The 19397-nt window shown below is 32.1% G+C and overlaps 1 protein-coding gene and 1 long non-coding RNA gene across 4 annotated transcripts; one reads left to right on the top strand and one right to left on the bottom strand.

Moving 5' to 3' along the window:
- The first annotated feature begins 195 nt into the window (after positions 1-195).
- Positions 196-18000, top strand: LOC134695614 (post-GPI attachment to proteins factor 2-like). 3 transcript variants are annotated; one of them, XM_063556905.1, is made up of 6 exons: positions 196-423; positions 6745-7009; positions 12321-12405; positions 12437-12458; positions 14880-14988; positions 15677-18000. In XM_063556905.1, exons 1-6 carry the CDS (start codon positions 259-261, stop codon positions 15892-15894), a joined length of 864 nt encoding a protein of 287 aa, XP_063412975.1. In that variant the 5' UTR covers positions 196-258; the 3' UTR covers positions 15895-18000. The 3 variants fall into 3 exon arrangements, with proteins under 3 accessions (XP_063412975.1, XP_063412976.1, XP_063412974.1); XM_063556906.1 differs by lacking the exon at positions 12437-12458 and adding an exon at positions 12658-12679; XM_063556904.1 differs by lacking the exon at positions 12437-12458 and having other exon boundaries at positions 12321-12427.
- On the bottom strand, positions 10033-11536 carry LOC134696173 (uncharacterized). Its single transcript, XR_010102908.1, has 2 exons — positions 11144-11536; positions 10033-10458 (listed from the first exon to the last, which is right to left on the bottom strand). It is a non-coding gene; the product is annotated as an uncharacterized LOC134696173 (long non-coding RNA).
- Positions 18001-19397: the final 1397 nt, after the last annotated feature.

Here is a 19397-nt window from a genome sequence, read left to right on the forward strand (position 1 = left end):
ATCATGATCTGAAATCCTTTTATTTTACAGAAAGATAACTTGCAAATTAAATGTTATAAGATTATTGTATTAACAATTTGTAAATGTAGATTAATTACAAGTAAATTAATGTTTACGAATGTTGATATATATTTATTGAAATTCATAAACATTCGTTTTGCATAGAAGTCTGTATTTTGTATTGTCTGACAACCGGTACAACATCCGGTTGATATCGAACGCTCTCACGGTGTTTTTTTTACAGAAATTCTTGCAAAGATGACGCTGCTGAAAGAGTTGCAAGTTGAGGACAATATTCTATTACAAATTAATTTCCTGAAATATGCTATAGTTACAGTTTCATTGCCTGCTATATCTTTACTTTGGTGCTTCGTAACGGGAATTATTTTCCAGTTCGACCAAGTGAATGAAACTGTTTGTAAGGTAAGAGTCTCTGTGAAAACTGTTAAAATATGGAAAAAAAAAGGTTGGCAGGTTGCGGAAGTCGATGGGTCTCTGTGAAAACTGTTAAAATATAGGGAAAAAAAGGTAGGTGAAACTTACACTTTTACATAAATGAAGAGAAAAAAGAACAGATTGATGCCTGATTTATATAATTCTGAGGCCGTCAGTCGGCACAAGAAGCGACGAAGCAGCGCATCTATTTTGGGTGGGCAAATATCCACTTTTTGATATTGGATGAGCTCTGACGTCCATCGGCCCCAGCTTGTCTGTCAAAACAGCCGTTGGACGTCAGAGTAATCTCGGACTAATCACACAGGTTCCTGTAAAATTTTGACGCCACAATGTGACAATGAAAAAGTATTTTTTTTTGTATGACGTCAATAGTTCTAGATTTACAGATTTTCAGGTCAGCCCATTTATACGTGTAATAGCTATATATATATATATACAAATCGTCTAAACATCAACCCAACAATGTTAGATCTGTAAATTTGCTTTCGCAAATTTTTGGTTCTTCCCTCGCCGGGTTTGAACCCATGCTACTGTGATATCGTGACACCAAATTGCCTAGACCGTCCCGCTAGACCACACGACCACCTGGGCTCTACAATACAATGTAATAGAGCTTTCGCTGGCCGTGTGTTACCTTTCCTTGTCAGTTTTAATCTAGCGGCGTACTACAGTACATGATATATAAGGCATGAAGATGTTATTGTCACAGATCAGCTAAATTATCTATAGTAAAGGATCCTACAAATTAATGTAAGATACAGTCACAGAAAATAATTATATTCATAAGTACGTCTGAGTCAATGACAACTCTACAACAGATGTATTCATCAGATCACCATCAGATCACCATCAATGATGGTGATACATGGCTGTGTACATAATGTATATACAACTCGTCTAAACATCAACCCAACAATGTTAGATCTGTAAATTTGCTTTCGCAAATTTTTGGTTCTTCCCTCGCCGGGATTCGAAACTGTGATATCGTGACACCAAATCGCCTGCACTGCAGCTGTCCCGCTAGACCACACGACCACCTGGGCTCGACAATAATAGAGCTTTCGCTGGCCCTGTGTTACCTTTCCTCGTCAGTTTTAATCTAGCGGCGTACTACAGTATATGGACCATAATTTGGTATTCGGCCTTTGGTTTCTTTTTGTATCCTTTTTTATAAGTTCTAAAACTTTAACTTTTATTCTGTGGGTTGTGTTGGTGTTAGAATAGTATGAATGGAACAATTGAGTTTTCGAGAAAAAATTAATACATTTTGATTCACCCTTTACGTGACAGGAAACCAAACAGGAAACCAATCTTTATTTTCTTTATTTTGCACAAAATATTTCAAAAGACATAAATGAACACCATTACAAGTGTTACTTGCTTCATGTTAATATTTAAAATTTATTTTCAATGTTAAATTAAAGTTTTTCTTAAACGTGACAGGAAACCATAAGAAACCGAATGCATTGTTTTAGTTTTATTTTATTGCAAAATCTGCTTAAAATAATCTGAACAGTATACTTTTTCTTAAAATCCGTCTTAAATGTAACAGTATTATAAAACTCCTAAATATGTGCTTGTTTAAAAACAATTAGTACAATTTATTCAGAAATTTCCATATTTTCTTCATTGATACAGGATACCATAATCGTTGTATCTTGATGCTTTAGCCAAAAAAATGTATTTATATTTGGTTTTGATATTCCAGTTAAATACAATTAATTCGAATTCCAAATCATTGGCAATGTAAAAATTCTTTAAGTGAAGAAAAAAACTTTTAACTTGGAATTAGAATCTTTAAAATAGGCACCATGTGATATTTCTGACCTGTACACCATCTACATGGTTTCCACATTTTAACCTACTTTAGTGGGCTTAAATCAATAAAGTACTTCCTTTCAAGTCATGTCTGGTAAAAGTTTACTTTTCCTTTGACAAGTTTATTGTGTTTCTGAAAAGTGTTTGCAGAACATGAATAACAAAAATTAATTAAAAATTTTGACAAAGATACCAACTTTGTACATTCCAAGTGTAACGGTATATTAACATGTATTTTATATTAAATTATCTTTATTCACCTAAAATATCCAGTAATATTTACTGCTGAAGCAGAATCAATCCAACAAACATCGGCACCATGATAAGAGACGTAATTTCGATTGAATTTTCCAAGGACCCTTTACATCGTTATTGGGAAACGAAAAGTGTTTAAACGTCGGTCAAATCTGAAATCGATTTTGTCAAGTCATTGGGCATTTATTTTCACACAAGATCGAATGTAACATTATGCACATATGAAAAACAATAGACCCCCGGCGCAATCTCTTTGAAAATTGTATTTTTCTTTTTTAAACAAGACGAAACAAGTCTACAAATTATGTTTGCTAACATCCCGTTGGAAACAAAAACAATATTTAGACCTAGTATATGGTTTGTCCAGCGGTAAGGGCGAGATCACATGTTAGTCACATGTTTCACGTATGACCGGAAATGATTAGAACTTAACGACAAAATCAATTTTAATAAATAACTGGACTTCTGTTTCGTGTGAAATGTACATGTAACGCATAACGATAACATCATTTTCTAACTTAATTTTTATGAAGATCAAAACAAGAATGTAAATCATCTCTGATTTACCTGTTTGAACATCTCGCGAGAGTTCATATTTGCATATTGTTTTTAAGAATTCTATTACAACAAAGCAGATTACATCATTTAAAATTTGCATTACGAAATCAGACACCAAAGTCACACCAGTGTTCTTACACCTGCTACAGAAATACTTTTAGTTCTCTGTATTTTCTTCTGACTATTCTTTGTTCTTATTAGTCGATGTTCCTTGTTATTTGAAAGCAAAAGTTACGAATTTGCCGGTGACGATTATTTATAAATCAGTCAGTGTTATGCACTTTGGAAGCGTAAGTAACGTGAGAAACGACACAAAAATACGGTTGTATAATCATGATAATCTTTGAAATTTATTAATTTCAATTTTTTTTCTAGGGAAGAGTAGCATACAGTTGTATGTTGATAAAAATAATGGCATCTTTAGATGTAGTTACAACTTTTCTTACAGTAATCATGGTAATTCATAATTTTATCACTTTTCTATAGTTATAGGAAACGAGCCCAATAGCAAATTATGGTCCATATAACAAGTCAAAAAGGGTACAACATCACCATTAAATAACTATAAAATATACAAATATAAGTTATTTCGGATAACAGATATCCTTCTTCAGTAATATCTAATATTTGTATATTTTATAGTTATTTAATGGTGATGTTGTACCCTTTTTGACTTGTTATATATTATATTTTGTAGTGTACATAATCATATTACATGATCCATCGCCCTGTAAGATTGAATGTTGACTATTTATTCGGTCATTTTATATATATATTTTCGGTCATTTTATATATGCACACGTATAAAAATTGCGGTTTTTATCCAACGCAGTCATAGGTTTGAACGTAGTTTTCAATTTAGACTCGTTTATATTTTTTGTTTGGGCATGTATCATATTTTCCCTCCGGTTTATATGATCCGTTCATCCTATATATTGACTCTTAAAATTCAAGAGTTAATCTAAAAATGAGGGTACTTTCTCTAAAAATGAGGGTGCTTTTTATATGGCCTTCCAAATACCGTTTCGATCCCTAACATCACTGAAGAGACATTTATTGTCGAAATCCGGATATGGTGTACTAAAGAAATATTGACACCGAATGTTTGTGGCACAACATCCTGTCCACAAGTTAACAATTTTTTTTTTCTGTGACGTATTAAATTTATAATAAGATCCATTTTGTTACAACCTGTGATCAATTTTATTTGGCAATCGCCAATGGCAGTCAGCAGGGTTAAAGAACATCAGTTGTTCGACCTGTTAGTCGAATGCGTTTTGTTTAAATATACTTTTTCACTCTTTTGGTCTTTTGGAAAATGTTGTTTGTGCTGTTTTTAGACCCTTCTACAACGAAATTTGTTTGACATGCACACGTATAAAAATTGCGGTTTTTATCCAATGCAGTCATAGGTTTGAACGTAGTTTTCAATTTAGACTCGTTTATATATATATATATATATACAACTCGTCTAAACATCAACCCAACAATGTTAGATCTGTAAATTTGCTTTCGCAAATTTTTGGTTCTTCCCTCGCCGGGATTCGAACCCATGCTACTGTGATATCGTGACACCAAATCGCCTGCACTATACACATATAGCAATAAGGTGTATTGAATAAGATTTTAAATATTGTACATGTGTATTACTATTTTTACTGAGGGTGGTAAAGTGTTATTTCATGCAATTTTTTCAGCCTTTTATTTCTCATTATGTCCTGTTTGGCCTGATTTGAGTGCTACATGTACAGGTTTCCCCTTAAATTTGTTTTCCATGTTTTGTATCTGTGCAATTAATTTCTTGTGCATGCTTGTCCATAATTTTGATGAAAATAAACCAGGAATAATCCAGAGTCAGTGGTGTTATAATACCTTCTGAAACTTGCGTAATCTAATAGAATTTGATGAACAGTGAAACCTGACCAAACCGAATCCTGTATAAACCAAACATGTTCGTAAGCACCGTCATATAAAATTATGTGAGTTGTGAACTTGATTTAACTGAACATTGTCCAAAATTGAACACAATCTTAAGTCCTGTAAAGTTTCGGTTTAAACAGGTTTCACTGTATATTGACTTTGTTTTCATTCTCCTGACTTTTGCAATTACAAAGTATAATATGTATGGTAAAATTAATATGAATATTTACAGTTTTTCAAAAAAATGTCTTTTCTTGTGCTTTGTTTTTCCAGATTTGTTTTTTTTTGTCTTTTTTTTTTTTATTATTTCATGTGTTTCTGTGTTCTGACAATAACCCCTTTACCACCTCCTTATGATTGACTTCTGTTGACAAAGAAACGGCAATTCAAAAAACATTTAGGATGTCAGTACTGTTGTTAGTGGTTTTGATTACACATCATTTCAATCAAAACATTATCTACATGTATGCACTGTTTGGAGTGGACCAGTTAAAAATTCTGAATAAACCACAAATGTTGTAGCTCCATAAGGTGGGTAGGTCAACCAGCCTCTCCCCAAAAACACCCGCTTGTAATCATTTATATCTTTGAACATGTTACATGAAAATGAAGAAGATTATTACAGAAACATGAATATAATTGACTTGGTATTGTTATCAGAGATCATCAGATACTGAAATCTGACTGATTGATGAGATGAGTTTTCTCTGAGAACTTATTTTGTGTGCCGTAAAAACATGTTGAATTAGCACTAGCACGATGACTACTAAACTCATTAAAAAATGATTTCAGAATTTATTTTTATTGTTAAGAGCTCTGTCAATTAAAATTCAGAATGGAAATGGGGAATATGTCAAAGAGACAACAACCCAACCTTAGCATGCTTAGAGTAGAAAACAGTTTAAGGCCACCAATGGGTCTGCAATACAGCAAATAAATCCTGCATCCAGAGGTCCCTAATCGAAAATAAATGAAGACCTGTTGGTAACCTTATGCTGTTGTCTGCTCTGTGGAAGGGTTGTTGTCTCTTTAGTATATTCCCCATTTTCATTCTCAATTTTATTCAGTGATACTGTGGATTCATTATTATTTGTTTGATACCAATTTTTAAACCCACAAAATTGAATGTTTAACGAATGGCAGTCAAATTTCCCATAGGCTTGTATGTAGACTTCAGCAAAACCATGAAATAAAATATCCATGAACATGTAAGTTTTCCACTTTCCTCCATAATGACGCCTGTGTAGTTCCTCAGTTGAAACGTCCTGCTTACGAAAAATCTTTTTCAAACTTTACAAATTTATATCTAATATAATAAGGATATTCATGAGAATATATATATATATCTGACTGGAATTTCATTGATGTAATATTCTTTTTGGCAATGCAACTTTAACCTGATGATTTTTTTTTAATTGAAAAAATCCTATGCGAATCAAGTATGTAAAAAAAAAACAATGGAGGAAAGGGTTAATCTAAGAAATTTGGTACACACGAAATAAATTAATCCACAGTAATGGAAGTCATACTAAACTCTGAAATATTTAAACGAAATAAATGAATCCACAGTAATCAGGTAATGGACGTCATACTAAACTCTGAAATAATTAAATGAACTAAAATTTAAAATCTTGCATGTCTTTAAGACTATCAAAGGCTAGACTTTTTTCCATTCTGAATTTTAACTTTTATATGTTTGAATTGTAAAAATGCATTAATGTTTATGTTATTTTTCAGGCTCAAAATATTGTTCCCTCTATCAGTGCTGTAACAGGTATCACACCTGGGGCCTATGTATGGCGGATATGCATAGCTATACACTGTACACCAAGATTTGCAGTTGGATTTGTCCATTACAATCATTATAAAAAGAGAGCTGAATCTATAAGTGAAAAATACAGAGGGCTTTACTTGAAGCTAATTAGCCTTAATTTCTGGATTTACCAAATAGAAAATTCATGTTTGGTAGCTGTCACCTATATTTCCAATAAGGAAAATTATCGTAAGTCTATTGAAATGATTCTTTGAAAACAGGTACACTGTATGATTAGGTTTTGTGATGAGTGCATATGTAATTTATCGGTTTGAAATAATTACAGCCAGTGATGGACATCCATAATTTTTCAAGTTGTGAGGATTGTTTTCAAACCACTGGAAATCAACCCTAACAAAGTGACAATAATGGATGTATTTGTATAATGTTGAATCCTGTCAGGTAAAATGGGGGGGTATGAGGTGTCCTGATCCTGAAATCCCGGGCTTTAAAACACCAGATCCCGAAAACCCGGCCTTAAAATTGCGAAATCCTGAAGTCCCGAAATTCGAATAAAGAATTCCCCGGATCACGAAATGGTATAAATCCTGAAATCCCTAGCTTAAAAACACCCGTTCCGGAGTCCTAATAAAGGTCCTATCCCCCCTCTAATAATATGATTGAGTGCCTACTGCTAAGGATTGTTTTTAACAGTTCATGGTCAGTTTATTCAATATTATCAACTTTTGTCACACTGAAGCCATGATTAAAGTAAGTTTTACAGTATTCATCAATAAAGACAACTTTTGGCTCTATTTCAAATCCTTTGTGTCTAATTAATCTCCGTTTAAACTGCTATAAATATATACACTTATGTCAATAATATTTTAAATATTATAATAAATACCTGTACATTTCCTGCAGGTCAAGTGGTCTGTAATCCTTAGTTCAATCAACCTTAAACATCCTTAAAATAACAGATTTTCATATTACCGTATTCAATGTAAAATCTATTTCACTTTAAAGAACTCTTGAAGCTTTTCCCACCATCATTGAATCAAAGCGCGAAAGCGCTGTAAAGGCAGTTAATTACAGGTTGTGTGTATTTCTAGTCCAGTTATATCATTATCTTCCATAGAACCGAGGTGGTTTGTAGAATTTAAGATTTAGAGTTCTTTTGTACCTTAGTTCACCTATACATGTATCTATAGTCTACTGATTACAGTATATTTTCTGTGCCTCGCCATGAAATGCATTTTTAGCCATGGCCTTGTCAGTTTGCTTTAAATTTATGAGTTTGACTGTCCATTTAGTGTCTTTCGTCCCTCTTCTTTAGACATATAAGAACTTTTCCTTTTTAATATAAATAGACTGTTTTTAATTATTGATTGTCTTCGCATATTCTATGACTCCCATAAAAAAATAGTTCACAAAGATTGACTAGTCTCTGTACTGTGTGTATAGCAAGAACATCAAGTAACATAATGGTAAATGTACATAGTAACATGTCAACTTTTTTGATGACCATACCTGCCAACTGTCAATATTTGCAGAGTTTTTCCCCCATCGAGCTCGAGGCTCCCAAATGGAAATTTTGTAAGAGCAATTTTGTCGACTATTTAAAGAAAACAATTAATTTAACAATGGCTATAAGCTTGTTAATGCAAGAAGAAGCCAAAAACCACATTAGAATATATTTGAAGGGAATCCATGACAATCGCCCCATTAGCAAATAGCCCCACTTTTTCACTAACTCGCCCCACTTTAAAAAAAAAACTGCCCCAACCTGGATTACCAAATCGCCCCACTTGTGAACTGTGTTATATCCCGTTAATATTACTCCTGCCAACTCGCCCCACCTAATAGAAAACGATAATATCTAGATAAATATATTATTAACCAGGAAGAATTTAGTAATGCCAACTCGCCCCACTTATGTAAAAAGATGTTATCCCATTGTATATAAGTTAAATTCTGTTAATATAACTCTTGCCAACTGGTCCCACCTAATGGAAATCGGTGAAATCTAGATAAATATATTATTAACCAGGATGAATTTAGTAATGCCAACTCGCCCCACGTATGGAAAAAGATGTTATCCCATTGAATATAAGTTCAATTCCTTATATTGCATTATGATACAATTAACAGGTTTCTTTTCAATTGTTATGCAAATAACTAAGCTTCAAAACTTACATTTATTCTTCAGTATATATCAATAATAGTAATTAAATTAATTTTCGGTATGTTTGTATTCTGTGTAGATTAGTTTTCATTAAAGTGGTGCGAGTTTTTATTTTGAATTATATATATATATATATTAACCTAAAAATTACCGTTTTTTTATAAGTAGGGCGAGTTGGCAGGAGTAATATTAAACAGGGTTCTCGCTAAGGCGAGTCCATGAGTCCTGGACTCAACAAAATCTGTCTGGACTCACCATATTCAAAACTGGTGAGTCCACAAATACATCAATATTGAAATATTTTGTATAAACTGAACACAGTTACTATGACTCACCGTGGCCAAAAATGACGAGTCCCTGGACTCGCCTTCAAAAATCCTTAGTGAGAACCCTGATTTAAAATGATTTAACCAATTTCACATGTGGGGCGAGTTGGCAGGAGTAATATTAAACATGATTTAACCAATTTCACATGTGGGGTGATTTGATAAATCAGTTTGTGGTGTTTTTTTAAAAAGTGGGCCGATTAGCCAGTGGGGCGACTTGTCCTGCTTCCATTTGAAGGCCCCCTTGAAGGTTTTGTATGACTATATGAACCATCTTTCACGTAAAACACCCATGTGCATTTTGAAAAGTTGGCAGATATGTTTCTTACTCCAGGCAAAATCTACCGGTATGAATGAAATAGAAGTTTTCAATTAAGGCTCTGTGGCCATAACAGCTGTCTCATTAGCATTTTAACCACTTCCCATATTTGCAATTAAAACAATAGAAGAAAATTATTCAACGCAAAAACAAAACTTACTTGTAAATATGAAATTCTCTTTACGGTATGAGTTTTTCTCCTTGTTTGAGATTGTACAGTAGTACCTGTAACTGCTTATACCTATTTCTTATTCACTTTTGCTTGATAAACTCACTAAATATCATATACATTGTACCACATCTCCTTATTTTTATATGCATTCCAATAACATGAACAATTGTAATTCAATTCTATATACCAAAGCAAAATGAACTGCACCACTTTCATTCACTAGTATGCATCTTTTGGCAAAATACAAGACTTTGTTCTTAGATGACACAATTAATATAATATATATTTATTGATAAAAAAATAAAATTTGGTATACAACTCTTTAACGGTATAAAAAAAAGCACAGCTGTGTCATAAATTGTGAAATTTGTGCTGAAAACATAGACATTGATGGTATTTGAGTAATTCCATATGTGAAGCTCAACATTAGCTCGTCAGTTGGTGGTGGACAGTTATAGTTCCTTTCTGCAGGCTAGGATGAATGACTTTTCAGGAAAACCAATTTCACAAATCAAAACTTTCCTCTAGCATGTCTAGATTTCTCCTACAATATTCATCCAGTTTAGTTCTTTCGTTTTAATTGGACACCGTCCTGATTTTTAATTTTGCAAACCATTCAGTCTCTTGCTTGCAAATGGTGCATGAAAATAGGATGGGTATGGCAGTAGACAAGTCTCTTTAAAGTGGGGTTGTGCCCTGAAAAAAAGTTTCATAACTTAAGTTTAATTGAAACTTGTGCAACACATATACCTTAATAACTATATAACATAGAAGAGAGCATCATTCGTGTCCATGTTTTGTTCCTGTTTACATTGTCATTGATATTTTTTCAGAAAGCCTGAGGCATAGCTCATGAATTCCTGTCATTAGACATTACATCCTAAATTAACATAATTACTGCTAGAATGATTATCAGTATGATATACGTACACTATCATTGTACAGCCCAAGTCTTCAGTATATATAATTGTTGCATTCATCCACTCCTGTGTTCAGTCGTTCAAAAATTTCTGAACATCAACAAATGAACTTTAATAACAACAAGAGAACACTAGAAAAGATACGTACATACAACCCGTGTTTAAGTGTATTTGAAAGAGAAATAAACCTGGTTAAACGATTTTAAAAGGAGAAATATATCTGGTTAAACGATGTATAAAGGAGGAAATATTGTAGATATTGCATAACGATGCGTTCTACCTAATAGCACGTGGATATGTGTTTACATATTTAGACTTGACCCATTATGACCCGTACCTTGTAGGTCACCGCCGTCGTTTAAACACTTGACTACAGTCGTGTATAAGCTAGACAATAAAAAGCTTAAGCCTGTACTATTTGTGTGAAGTAAATGTGTTTGTTCTGTTTTAAATTGTTTTACCTGATAGCAAGAACGTATATCTATCCGTTTCCTTCTCAATTCACTTTGTCAAATTCTTTGAGCTTCTTCAAAACATACGTATTACTGCGCCGGAAGTGAAAAAAATATGAGAAATCCTCGTAAAATAATGCTATTTTCAATTTTGTGGAATCCATTTTGTTATATTAATTATACAAAGATAAAAAAAGTTACGATTAATTATGAATTTGCATATCATTATACGGAACGTTTATGGACTATTTTTTAAGTCGGTCATTTTGGCGGTAAATCATGTACACATACACACGTAGATTGGCTGGTACCCGATTGTAATGTTACACATCAAATATATCAAATAGCTAATACCCGGAACGTAGTACCGGGAACCAGGATAATACGTAGATAACATACATAACTAATACGCTTTACGGTTTCTCGTTCATAAACCGAATTCCGATTTGAATTATAGAAGATTACATTTTAATCATGTTCAGTCGACTTTTCATTATTATATCAACGTCTGAACTAATTAAAGAATCTTTAGATGTCAGATAACACTTGAAATTGACCCGACCTCTTTCCACACGGAATATACAACTATTGATAGTTTGTAGTCAGGTTGACTGCTTATAATGCAAAATACACACTAATAACAAGTTCTATAAAACGAATAATACACACTGATCGTTTCTTTAGTCCCCAATGTAAATGAAAGAAACAAAAACCATATCATACCATAAAAAGAAGAGGAGAAATTCGAACATTTCCGGATCTATTTCTGACCAAAAGACCCCCAGCATGGATTGCGTATGAAAAGATGAACCTCATGACTTAAAAGTCAGGCCTTAAAGCACTGCCTTTAAAAAAATCACTTGTACAGCTCTTTGTAATGATGATGTATTAGATTTAGCTCTTCAGTTATGAAAATTACTTATATATAAAAATGTGGGGTATGTGTCGATGAAACAGGAACAAAACAACCTAAAAAAACACAAAAAAACGAAATCTACATGTACCTATTAGGGACGACATCAAAAAAGTGTAATTTGTTAGTTGTAGTTGCAGAAAGTCAAATGTAGTGAAATGTAAAATTAAATGTTTTTTACATTAATTAAAAAAAATTACCCCATCATGCTATAAATAATTCTATTTTCAGCTGATCACAAGAAGATAATTGTAGTAGAACATTTTATTTCAGCTGTTCACGAGAAGATATTTGTAGTGTTTATGATCAGCTGTTGTTGTTACATGTTATTGAACACAATAATCTTCAAATGGTCAAGGTCAAATCCAATGACAGAAAGGGTAAGTAAGGTCTAGTCCAATGACAGAAAGGGTAAATAAGGTCTAGTCCAATGACAGAAAGGGTAAGTAAGGTCTAGTCCAATGACAGAAAGGGTAAATAAGGTCTAGTCCAATGACAGAAAGGGTAATTAAGTAAGGTCTAGTCCAATGACAGAAAGAGTAAGTAAGGTCTAGTCCAATGACAGAAAGGGTAAGTAAGGTCTAGTCCAATGACAGAAAGGGTAAGTAAGGTCTAGTCCAATGACAGAAAGGGTAAGTATGGCTGAGTGTGAAAAACATGATGATACATCTTTAATAAAATTAAGAATGGAAATGGGGAATATATCAAAAAGACAACAACTTGACCAAAGAGCAGACAACTGTCAAAGGCCACCAATGGGTCTTCAACACAACTAGAAAATCCCACACCAACAGGTATTCCTCAGCTGATCCCTTTTAAAATAAAAATGTGTACTAGTTCAGTGAAAATGTACATTTTGTAGGTCATAATAAACTGCAAAACATATAATAAACTAAAATTAAAAATGGATATATTTGATAAATATTAAAACTGTGAAGTTGAGAGTAATATTTATATTTTGATATCTTCAGTGAAGGTTCTTCACACCTTTTTTTTAGTATCAGGTCAATTTTAGATGACATCAGCTGTCTATCAATGAATTGATTGATTTTTGCTTGCTCTTCATCCTCTTTTATTGATTGAAGAATAAAGAATAGCATATTAAGGAGGAGCATGGAACGAAGTTACATTTGACCATAGATGACACACAAATTTGTATTTTAGATTGCATTTGGTAATATTTGAGTTGCATAAAAAAATTTATGAGCCCATCACTATATATTGAAGCAGAATGTAAAATAATCTACACAATTGAAAAATAGATAAAATGTTCAGACCAAATTTTAGAGACTGTAGCTAGGCAACACCTGACTTTTTCAGACACAACATATATCTGTGTTCACACTTTAATTACAGAACTATTTTCTTACAATATATAGAAGTTTAAGTGGGAGTCAGGGGCGGATGCAGGAATTTTAGAAAGGGGGGGGGGGGGGTGCTAACCCAGGGCAAAGGGGGGGGTGCAAAACATATGTCCCGATACAAATGCATTGATCGGCAAAAATAAAGGGGCCCCAAAAATAAAGGGGCCCCAGAACCCCCCCTCTGGATCCGCCACTGGGAGTTGTTTTTATGCCCCACCTACAATACCACCTACGATAGTAGAGGGGCATTATGTTTTCTGGTCTGTGGCTCCGTCCTTTCCTTCATTCGTTCGTCTGTGCGTCTGTTCAGATTAAAGTTTTTGGTTAAGGTAGTTTTTGATGAAGCTGAAGTCCAATCAACTTGAAACTTAGTACACTTGTTGCTTATGGTATGATCTTTCTTATTATAAAGCCAAATCAGACCTTTGACCCCAATTTCACGATCCACTGAACATAGAAAATGAAAGTGGGAGTTTCAGGTTAAAGTTTTTGGTCAAGGTAGTTTTTGATGAAGCTGAAGTCCAATCAACTTGAAACTTAGTACACTTGTTGCTTATGATATGATCTTTCTAATTTTTTCAAAGCCAAATTAGACTTTTGACACCAATTTCAATTTTCACTAAACATAGAAAATGAAAGTGGAAGTTTCAGGTTAAATTTTTTGGTCAAGGTAGTTTTTGATGAAATTGAAGTCCAATCAACTTGAAACTGAGTACAAATGTTCCCTATAGTATACAATCTTTCTAATTTTAATGCCAAATTAGATTATTACCGATTTTCACGGTCCATGGAACATGGAAAAGGATAGTATGAGTGGGGCATCCATGTACTTTGGACACATTCTTGTTTTTTTATGCCACACCTACAATAGTAGAGGGGCATTATGTTTTCTGGTCTGTGCGTCCTTTCATTTGTCCGTCCGTTCGTCTGTCCCGCTTCTGGTTAAAGTTTTTGGTCAAGTTTGTTTTTGATGAAGCCAAAGTCCAATCAACTTGAAACTTAGTACACATGTGCTTTATGATATGATCTTTTTTATTTTAAAGCCAAATTAGACTTTTGCCCTCAATTTTATGGTTCACTGAAGTTTGACTGAACATAGAAAATGAAAGTGTGAGTTTCAAGTCAAAGTTTTTGGTCAAGGTAGTTTTTGATGAAGTTGGAAGTCCAATCGACTTTAATGCCAAATAAGATTTTTTTCCAATTTCACGGTCCATTGAAAACGGAAAATGATTGTGCGAGTGGGGCAACCGTGTACTTTGGACACATTCTTGTTTTGCTTCTAAGCAGACACCTTATATCTAAGACGTGTTCACTGTTCACCCTATTAATTGATAGGAGCTATTTTCCTACAAGATAAAGAAGTTCATGTAGGTATTTTCCTACAAGATAAAGAAGTTCATTTAGGAGGTGATACATTTGCTTTATAGCAGACATAACATATATCTGTGTCCACACTTTTAATTTCCAGGAACTATTCTCCTACAAGATAAAGAAGTATATGTGGGTGTTGATTATGGTATCTACAGCTGGTTTGATCTATAGTTTTATACTACACAGGTTCTATTGTGTACCATTTGGTATGTTATAATTATTTCTTATTTTGTATTGTTCAAATTATTAATTGATTTATTCCATTGATGATTTTGGCTTTGAGCATTACTGAAAAGACATAATTATCAAAATGTATATCTGACACATAAAAACATTGGTACGGGACTCTACAGTAAATGATTTTTTTTTAAATATTGGATTGTATGATCGCCACTGAGACAACTCTCCATTAGAGACCTAATGACAAAGAAATTAACAACCATAGGTCACCATACAGCCATCAAAAATGAGTAAAACCAATGCCAAATAATCAACTATAAAAGGCTCCAAAATGGAAAAATGTAAAACAATTGCAATAAGAAATCTTATGACCTGATTAATGAACAAAATAATGAACGTGAAGCAAATATATTTAATATGCAGCAACAAACAACATACAGAAACTGGAGAGGTTAAACAAGTTTGTTGGCGCCAACTGCCATAGTTTGTTCAATTTGTACATAGTGATCATTATAAGCACGTTTGATATAAATGAAAATATTGAGTGTAAACTGAATTTGCCTATAACATGTTTAAATTATAATTTATCTTCTGAAATCCAAGGTCTCGGTCTTATTATCAAAAACTTTGTGACATAATTAGAATTTGTATTCTAATAGCTATAAACTTTTTCCATATCTGTATTAATTCTTTTAACATTTTATTTAATTTCAGCCTTTAGTTTTTTCTCAGCTTGTGAGTACTTTATAGCATATTCCAACATGGCATACCATGTCAGCGCTTATTTAGAATTCTCGGACCTGAGTGTAGTTTATGGCCGTCTTCATACAGTTCAAATTCCAAACAATACAAATGGTACTTCTATAGGAAATGGAGAGACTAAGTCGATAAGGCGTTTACGTTCCAGGGAAAAGGGAGAAAAAGTCCATTGATGATAGGCCATGGTCTTATGGTTAAAGGATAGATTTCATTTGTATAAATGATAGTACAATGTACACATTTTTCTAATGCTAGAACATATCTTCATTATATGACTTCTCTAATTTCAGTGGTACATATAGTTCAATGTAAATTAAAACTTTTTGTTTGAGCAAAACTGTGATAAAAAGGAATATGTCAGTAAACAATGGTAGTTTTGTTTAATATGAGTAAACTTATAATCAGACAAGAGGATGAGAGGATAAAGATCTAAAATCCACTATTTTTAGTAAGTTTTAAGATGAGTTGATCACTATAGTGTCTTATTTAGTGTCTACAATATTGAAAATTTTCTATTTTTAAAAAGCTTTGTTCAAAGAGTTCCTATATAATGATTTTAAATTTTTGATTTTTGTCCATATTGTATTTTGTATTGTGTTCAATGCCACTGTTAAAAATTATTTCAAAGATACTTGGAGAGAAACTTAAAGTATTGTACTGTTGATTCTTTTATTATGGGGATTAAGCATATTAGGAGAAACTTGTGTTTTGTTGTTTTGACATACAAGCCTATAGGAAATTTGTGGTTTGTTAAATCTTCTAAATAATAGTTTACTAATATACACACCAAATCTCAGAATGTTAAAGTATAATTTATAAATTCACAGTAGTTTATTTATTTTAGATTACTTCCCTTTAGGAAACTCTTTTGGTATATGCTACCATATAATTATAGATTCTACTAAAGAATGGGTGAAAAATAATGTTTACTTGTGAAGGTTAAATTTTTATATTTCAAACCAGTCTTTTGTGGTGGAACAGTGAATTTATTGAAAAGTTTATGTTTAAATATGCTTGAATACTATCTCTTTTGTCAAGAGTTGTGAAGTATAGCTCTGTCTATTTATTTATTTTACAAATCATATCATTTTCTACTGCAAATACAACAGCTATCTTTTGTTTTCGTTTATACATGTACCGTAGTTATTTTATTGCCTGTTACAATGTTGTAATGGGGCGAATTATGTAAATTCTCATTATATTTTCAACAAGATTTTCAGAGTTGAAAAGGAGTGCTGTATATTCAGAAATTTTTGCATGCATTTATAATTGTGATTTTTGAAGATTTAATGAAAATGTTAGTCTAATTATTGTTATTTAGGAAAAGCTAGGTACAGATATGTGTATTTAATATCAGAATCTGAATTCTTATTATTGGGAAAAAAACTAGCAACAACTTCTGAATTAACAGTATCTAGACTATTTGAATACAAATGCAGAAGTTTAGTCTGTTGTTATCATTTTTTCATCTTCATTTAAATGGATTTCCATTCATGCTGTACTAAATGTATTATACTATATTTTATTATATATATTATTTTTATCAGTTAAATTTTTGATATTATTGTTTCACTTGTATTATATTCATTTAAAATTCATCATGTATTGAATTCTATGGGGTAATTTTCTCAAAGTGTATCTTATTTTGTTGTATTGCAACTTGATGCATTGAAGGCTTGTTTGAGAGTACTACTTTATAGAAGCAAACAAAGCGTTGGAATGCTGAAATAACCTTGTTTTTGAAAACTTTAAGTTCCTGGTTAATTTGTAAATCTTTTTATTTGATTTCATTTAAATATAAATACAGAAAACTAAGTAGACAGACAAATGATTTTCATATCAAGATTGTTTAAATATACTGTGTAATCTTTACAAAAGTAAGCATTCTTATTTTTAAAGAAATTTATTCTCAATAAGGGGAGACAATTCTAACACAATATGAAAACTTTTCTAGTTGAGGAAAATAATTCAATGTTAAACAATGCAAATGACATCAAAAAGGTTTTCCTAAATCATTGCATATTCCAAGGCAGATGAAATAAAATCTTCTTTCTTCAAATTTTATGTTATTGCTGTACAAGATATACATTTATAGGATCTTAATTTTAATTGTTAATGCCCCTTGTTCTACTTTGTTGCTACTGAGAACAGGGACATCTACATGAATGAAGTTTTAGAAGATATCAAATTGATTATATTATTTAAAGATATATATAAAACTGATAAAATGTTGAGAAAATTAAGAAATTTACTATTTGCATGGGAAAAACAATAAACATTATAAAATATAAAAGAGATATGTTTCAAATACCCTGCAATATTAAAATTGTTTGTATTTTTCTCGGTGCTTTTTACATATTTATAAGTTGAAAATAATCGTTGTGTGCATTGCCTAGGGTAACTTTTAATGGCATGTGACTATCAATAATCCTTAATAGCTGGTGTAATTAATTTTGCAAAGGTAAACATTTCTTAAATGTACTGTAAATTTTAAAGTAATAAGGAAATTTAGTTTAACATATTCCTTTGAGCAATTTTATGCCATTAACTTTCCATGTGCAATTTAATGCCAATAACTTTTTAAACACTACTGAAGCTACAGTTGAAAGCAATCATTGTCTTTGTAGTAAATCCACTCTGTTTAACTCAAACTCCCCCTAAGCCAGGGCTCGACTATATACTGATGCAGCAGTGCACAGCAAATTTAAGTTTGTTGATCATTAACCCTATTTATCTGATTTTTTCGAAAACCAGAGACTGGATTTTATTAACCTTCTCATTGTCATGGCTGTACAAAGCAATCATTGAGGTTGTAGTTGATCAACACTATTCATCTCAAACTAAATTTTTTATCTGATTTTTTGGTGTTTTCATTTCAAACCTTTTACTCTGCCATTTTGAGAAAAGCGGTAGACAACATGTACAGTTTCTCTATTTTTTGTACTATTTTCACATTTCTTGATTGGTGTGAGAAAAACATTTCTCCTTACTAAAAAAATTCTGTTCTCAGCAAATGATTGGTCAAAATTTAATTTTCTTCCTTTCTTTTGAATTTTCTATTGTGACACCATGAAACCATGCCTGATAACGTCACATACAAAGAACACCAATTTCTACAAATCCATAAAATGAAGGATTAATAATGATGATTCTGTTGTGCATTTACTAGTAGGAATTTACAATATTGATGTCAACTGGAGAACCAGAGTATGAAATTACCACCATTACTCAACAGTTTTTCTACTAATTAATTTCATGAATTTGGCTCTAACAAACATTAAATGTTTGATTCTTGCTTAAAATATTGTGTTCATACAAGTCTAGCTATAACGGGTTAGTTCTCTTCTAGTCATTGTCATTGTGCAATTTAAAGTCTTAAAAATATTAATTTTTGATATTACAGATACAAATTAATTAATTATTTAAGAATTCTTCTTATGTATTTTACAGTTTCTTTCCAACTTATGATATTATATTTCAAAGATTTTGTTTAAGGTATTCCAGTAAAGCACAATGGACACACCAAAACTTGTGAAGTGCTATTTTATTTGCTGGCATTACCATTTCTTATTTGTTTATTTGTTTATTTAAATTTTCATGTACATGTATCAGTTTTCCATAATATTGCATTCCATTAGAAGTAACTAGTCTTTGTAAAACGAGATAAGTTTAAGAC

Source organism: Mytilus trossulus, chromosome 14 (genome assembly GCF_036588685.1).
Source record: "Mytilus trossulus isolate FHL-02 chromosome 14, PNRI_Mtr1.1.1.hap1, whole genome shotgun sequence".
NCBI lineage: Eukaryota > Metazoa > Mollusca > Bivalvia > Mytilida > Mytilidae > Mytilus > Mytilus trossulus.

Coding starts and splice junctions, on each gene's coding strand:
- LOC134695614 (XM_063556904.1), top strand. CDS start 259: ATGACGCTGCTGAAAGAGTTGCAAGTTGAGGACAATATTCTATTACAA. Junction 424..6,744: donor TGAATGAAACTGTTTGTAAG/GTAAGAGTCTCT, acceptor GTTATTTTTCAG/GCTCAAAATATTGTTCCCTC. Junction 12,428..14,879: donor CAAATCCAATGACAGAAAGG/GTAAGTAAGGTC, acceptor TTTAATTTCCAG/GAACTATTCTCCTACAAGAT.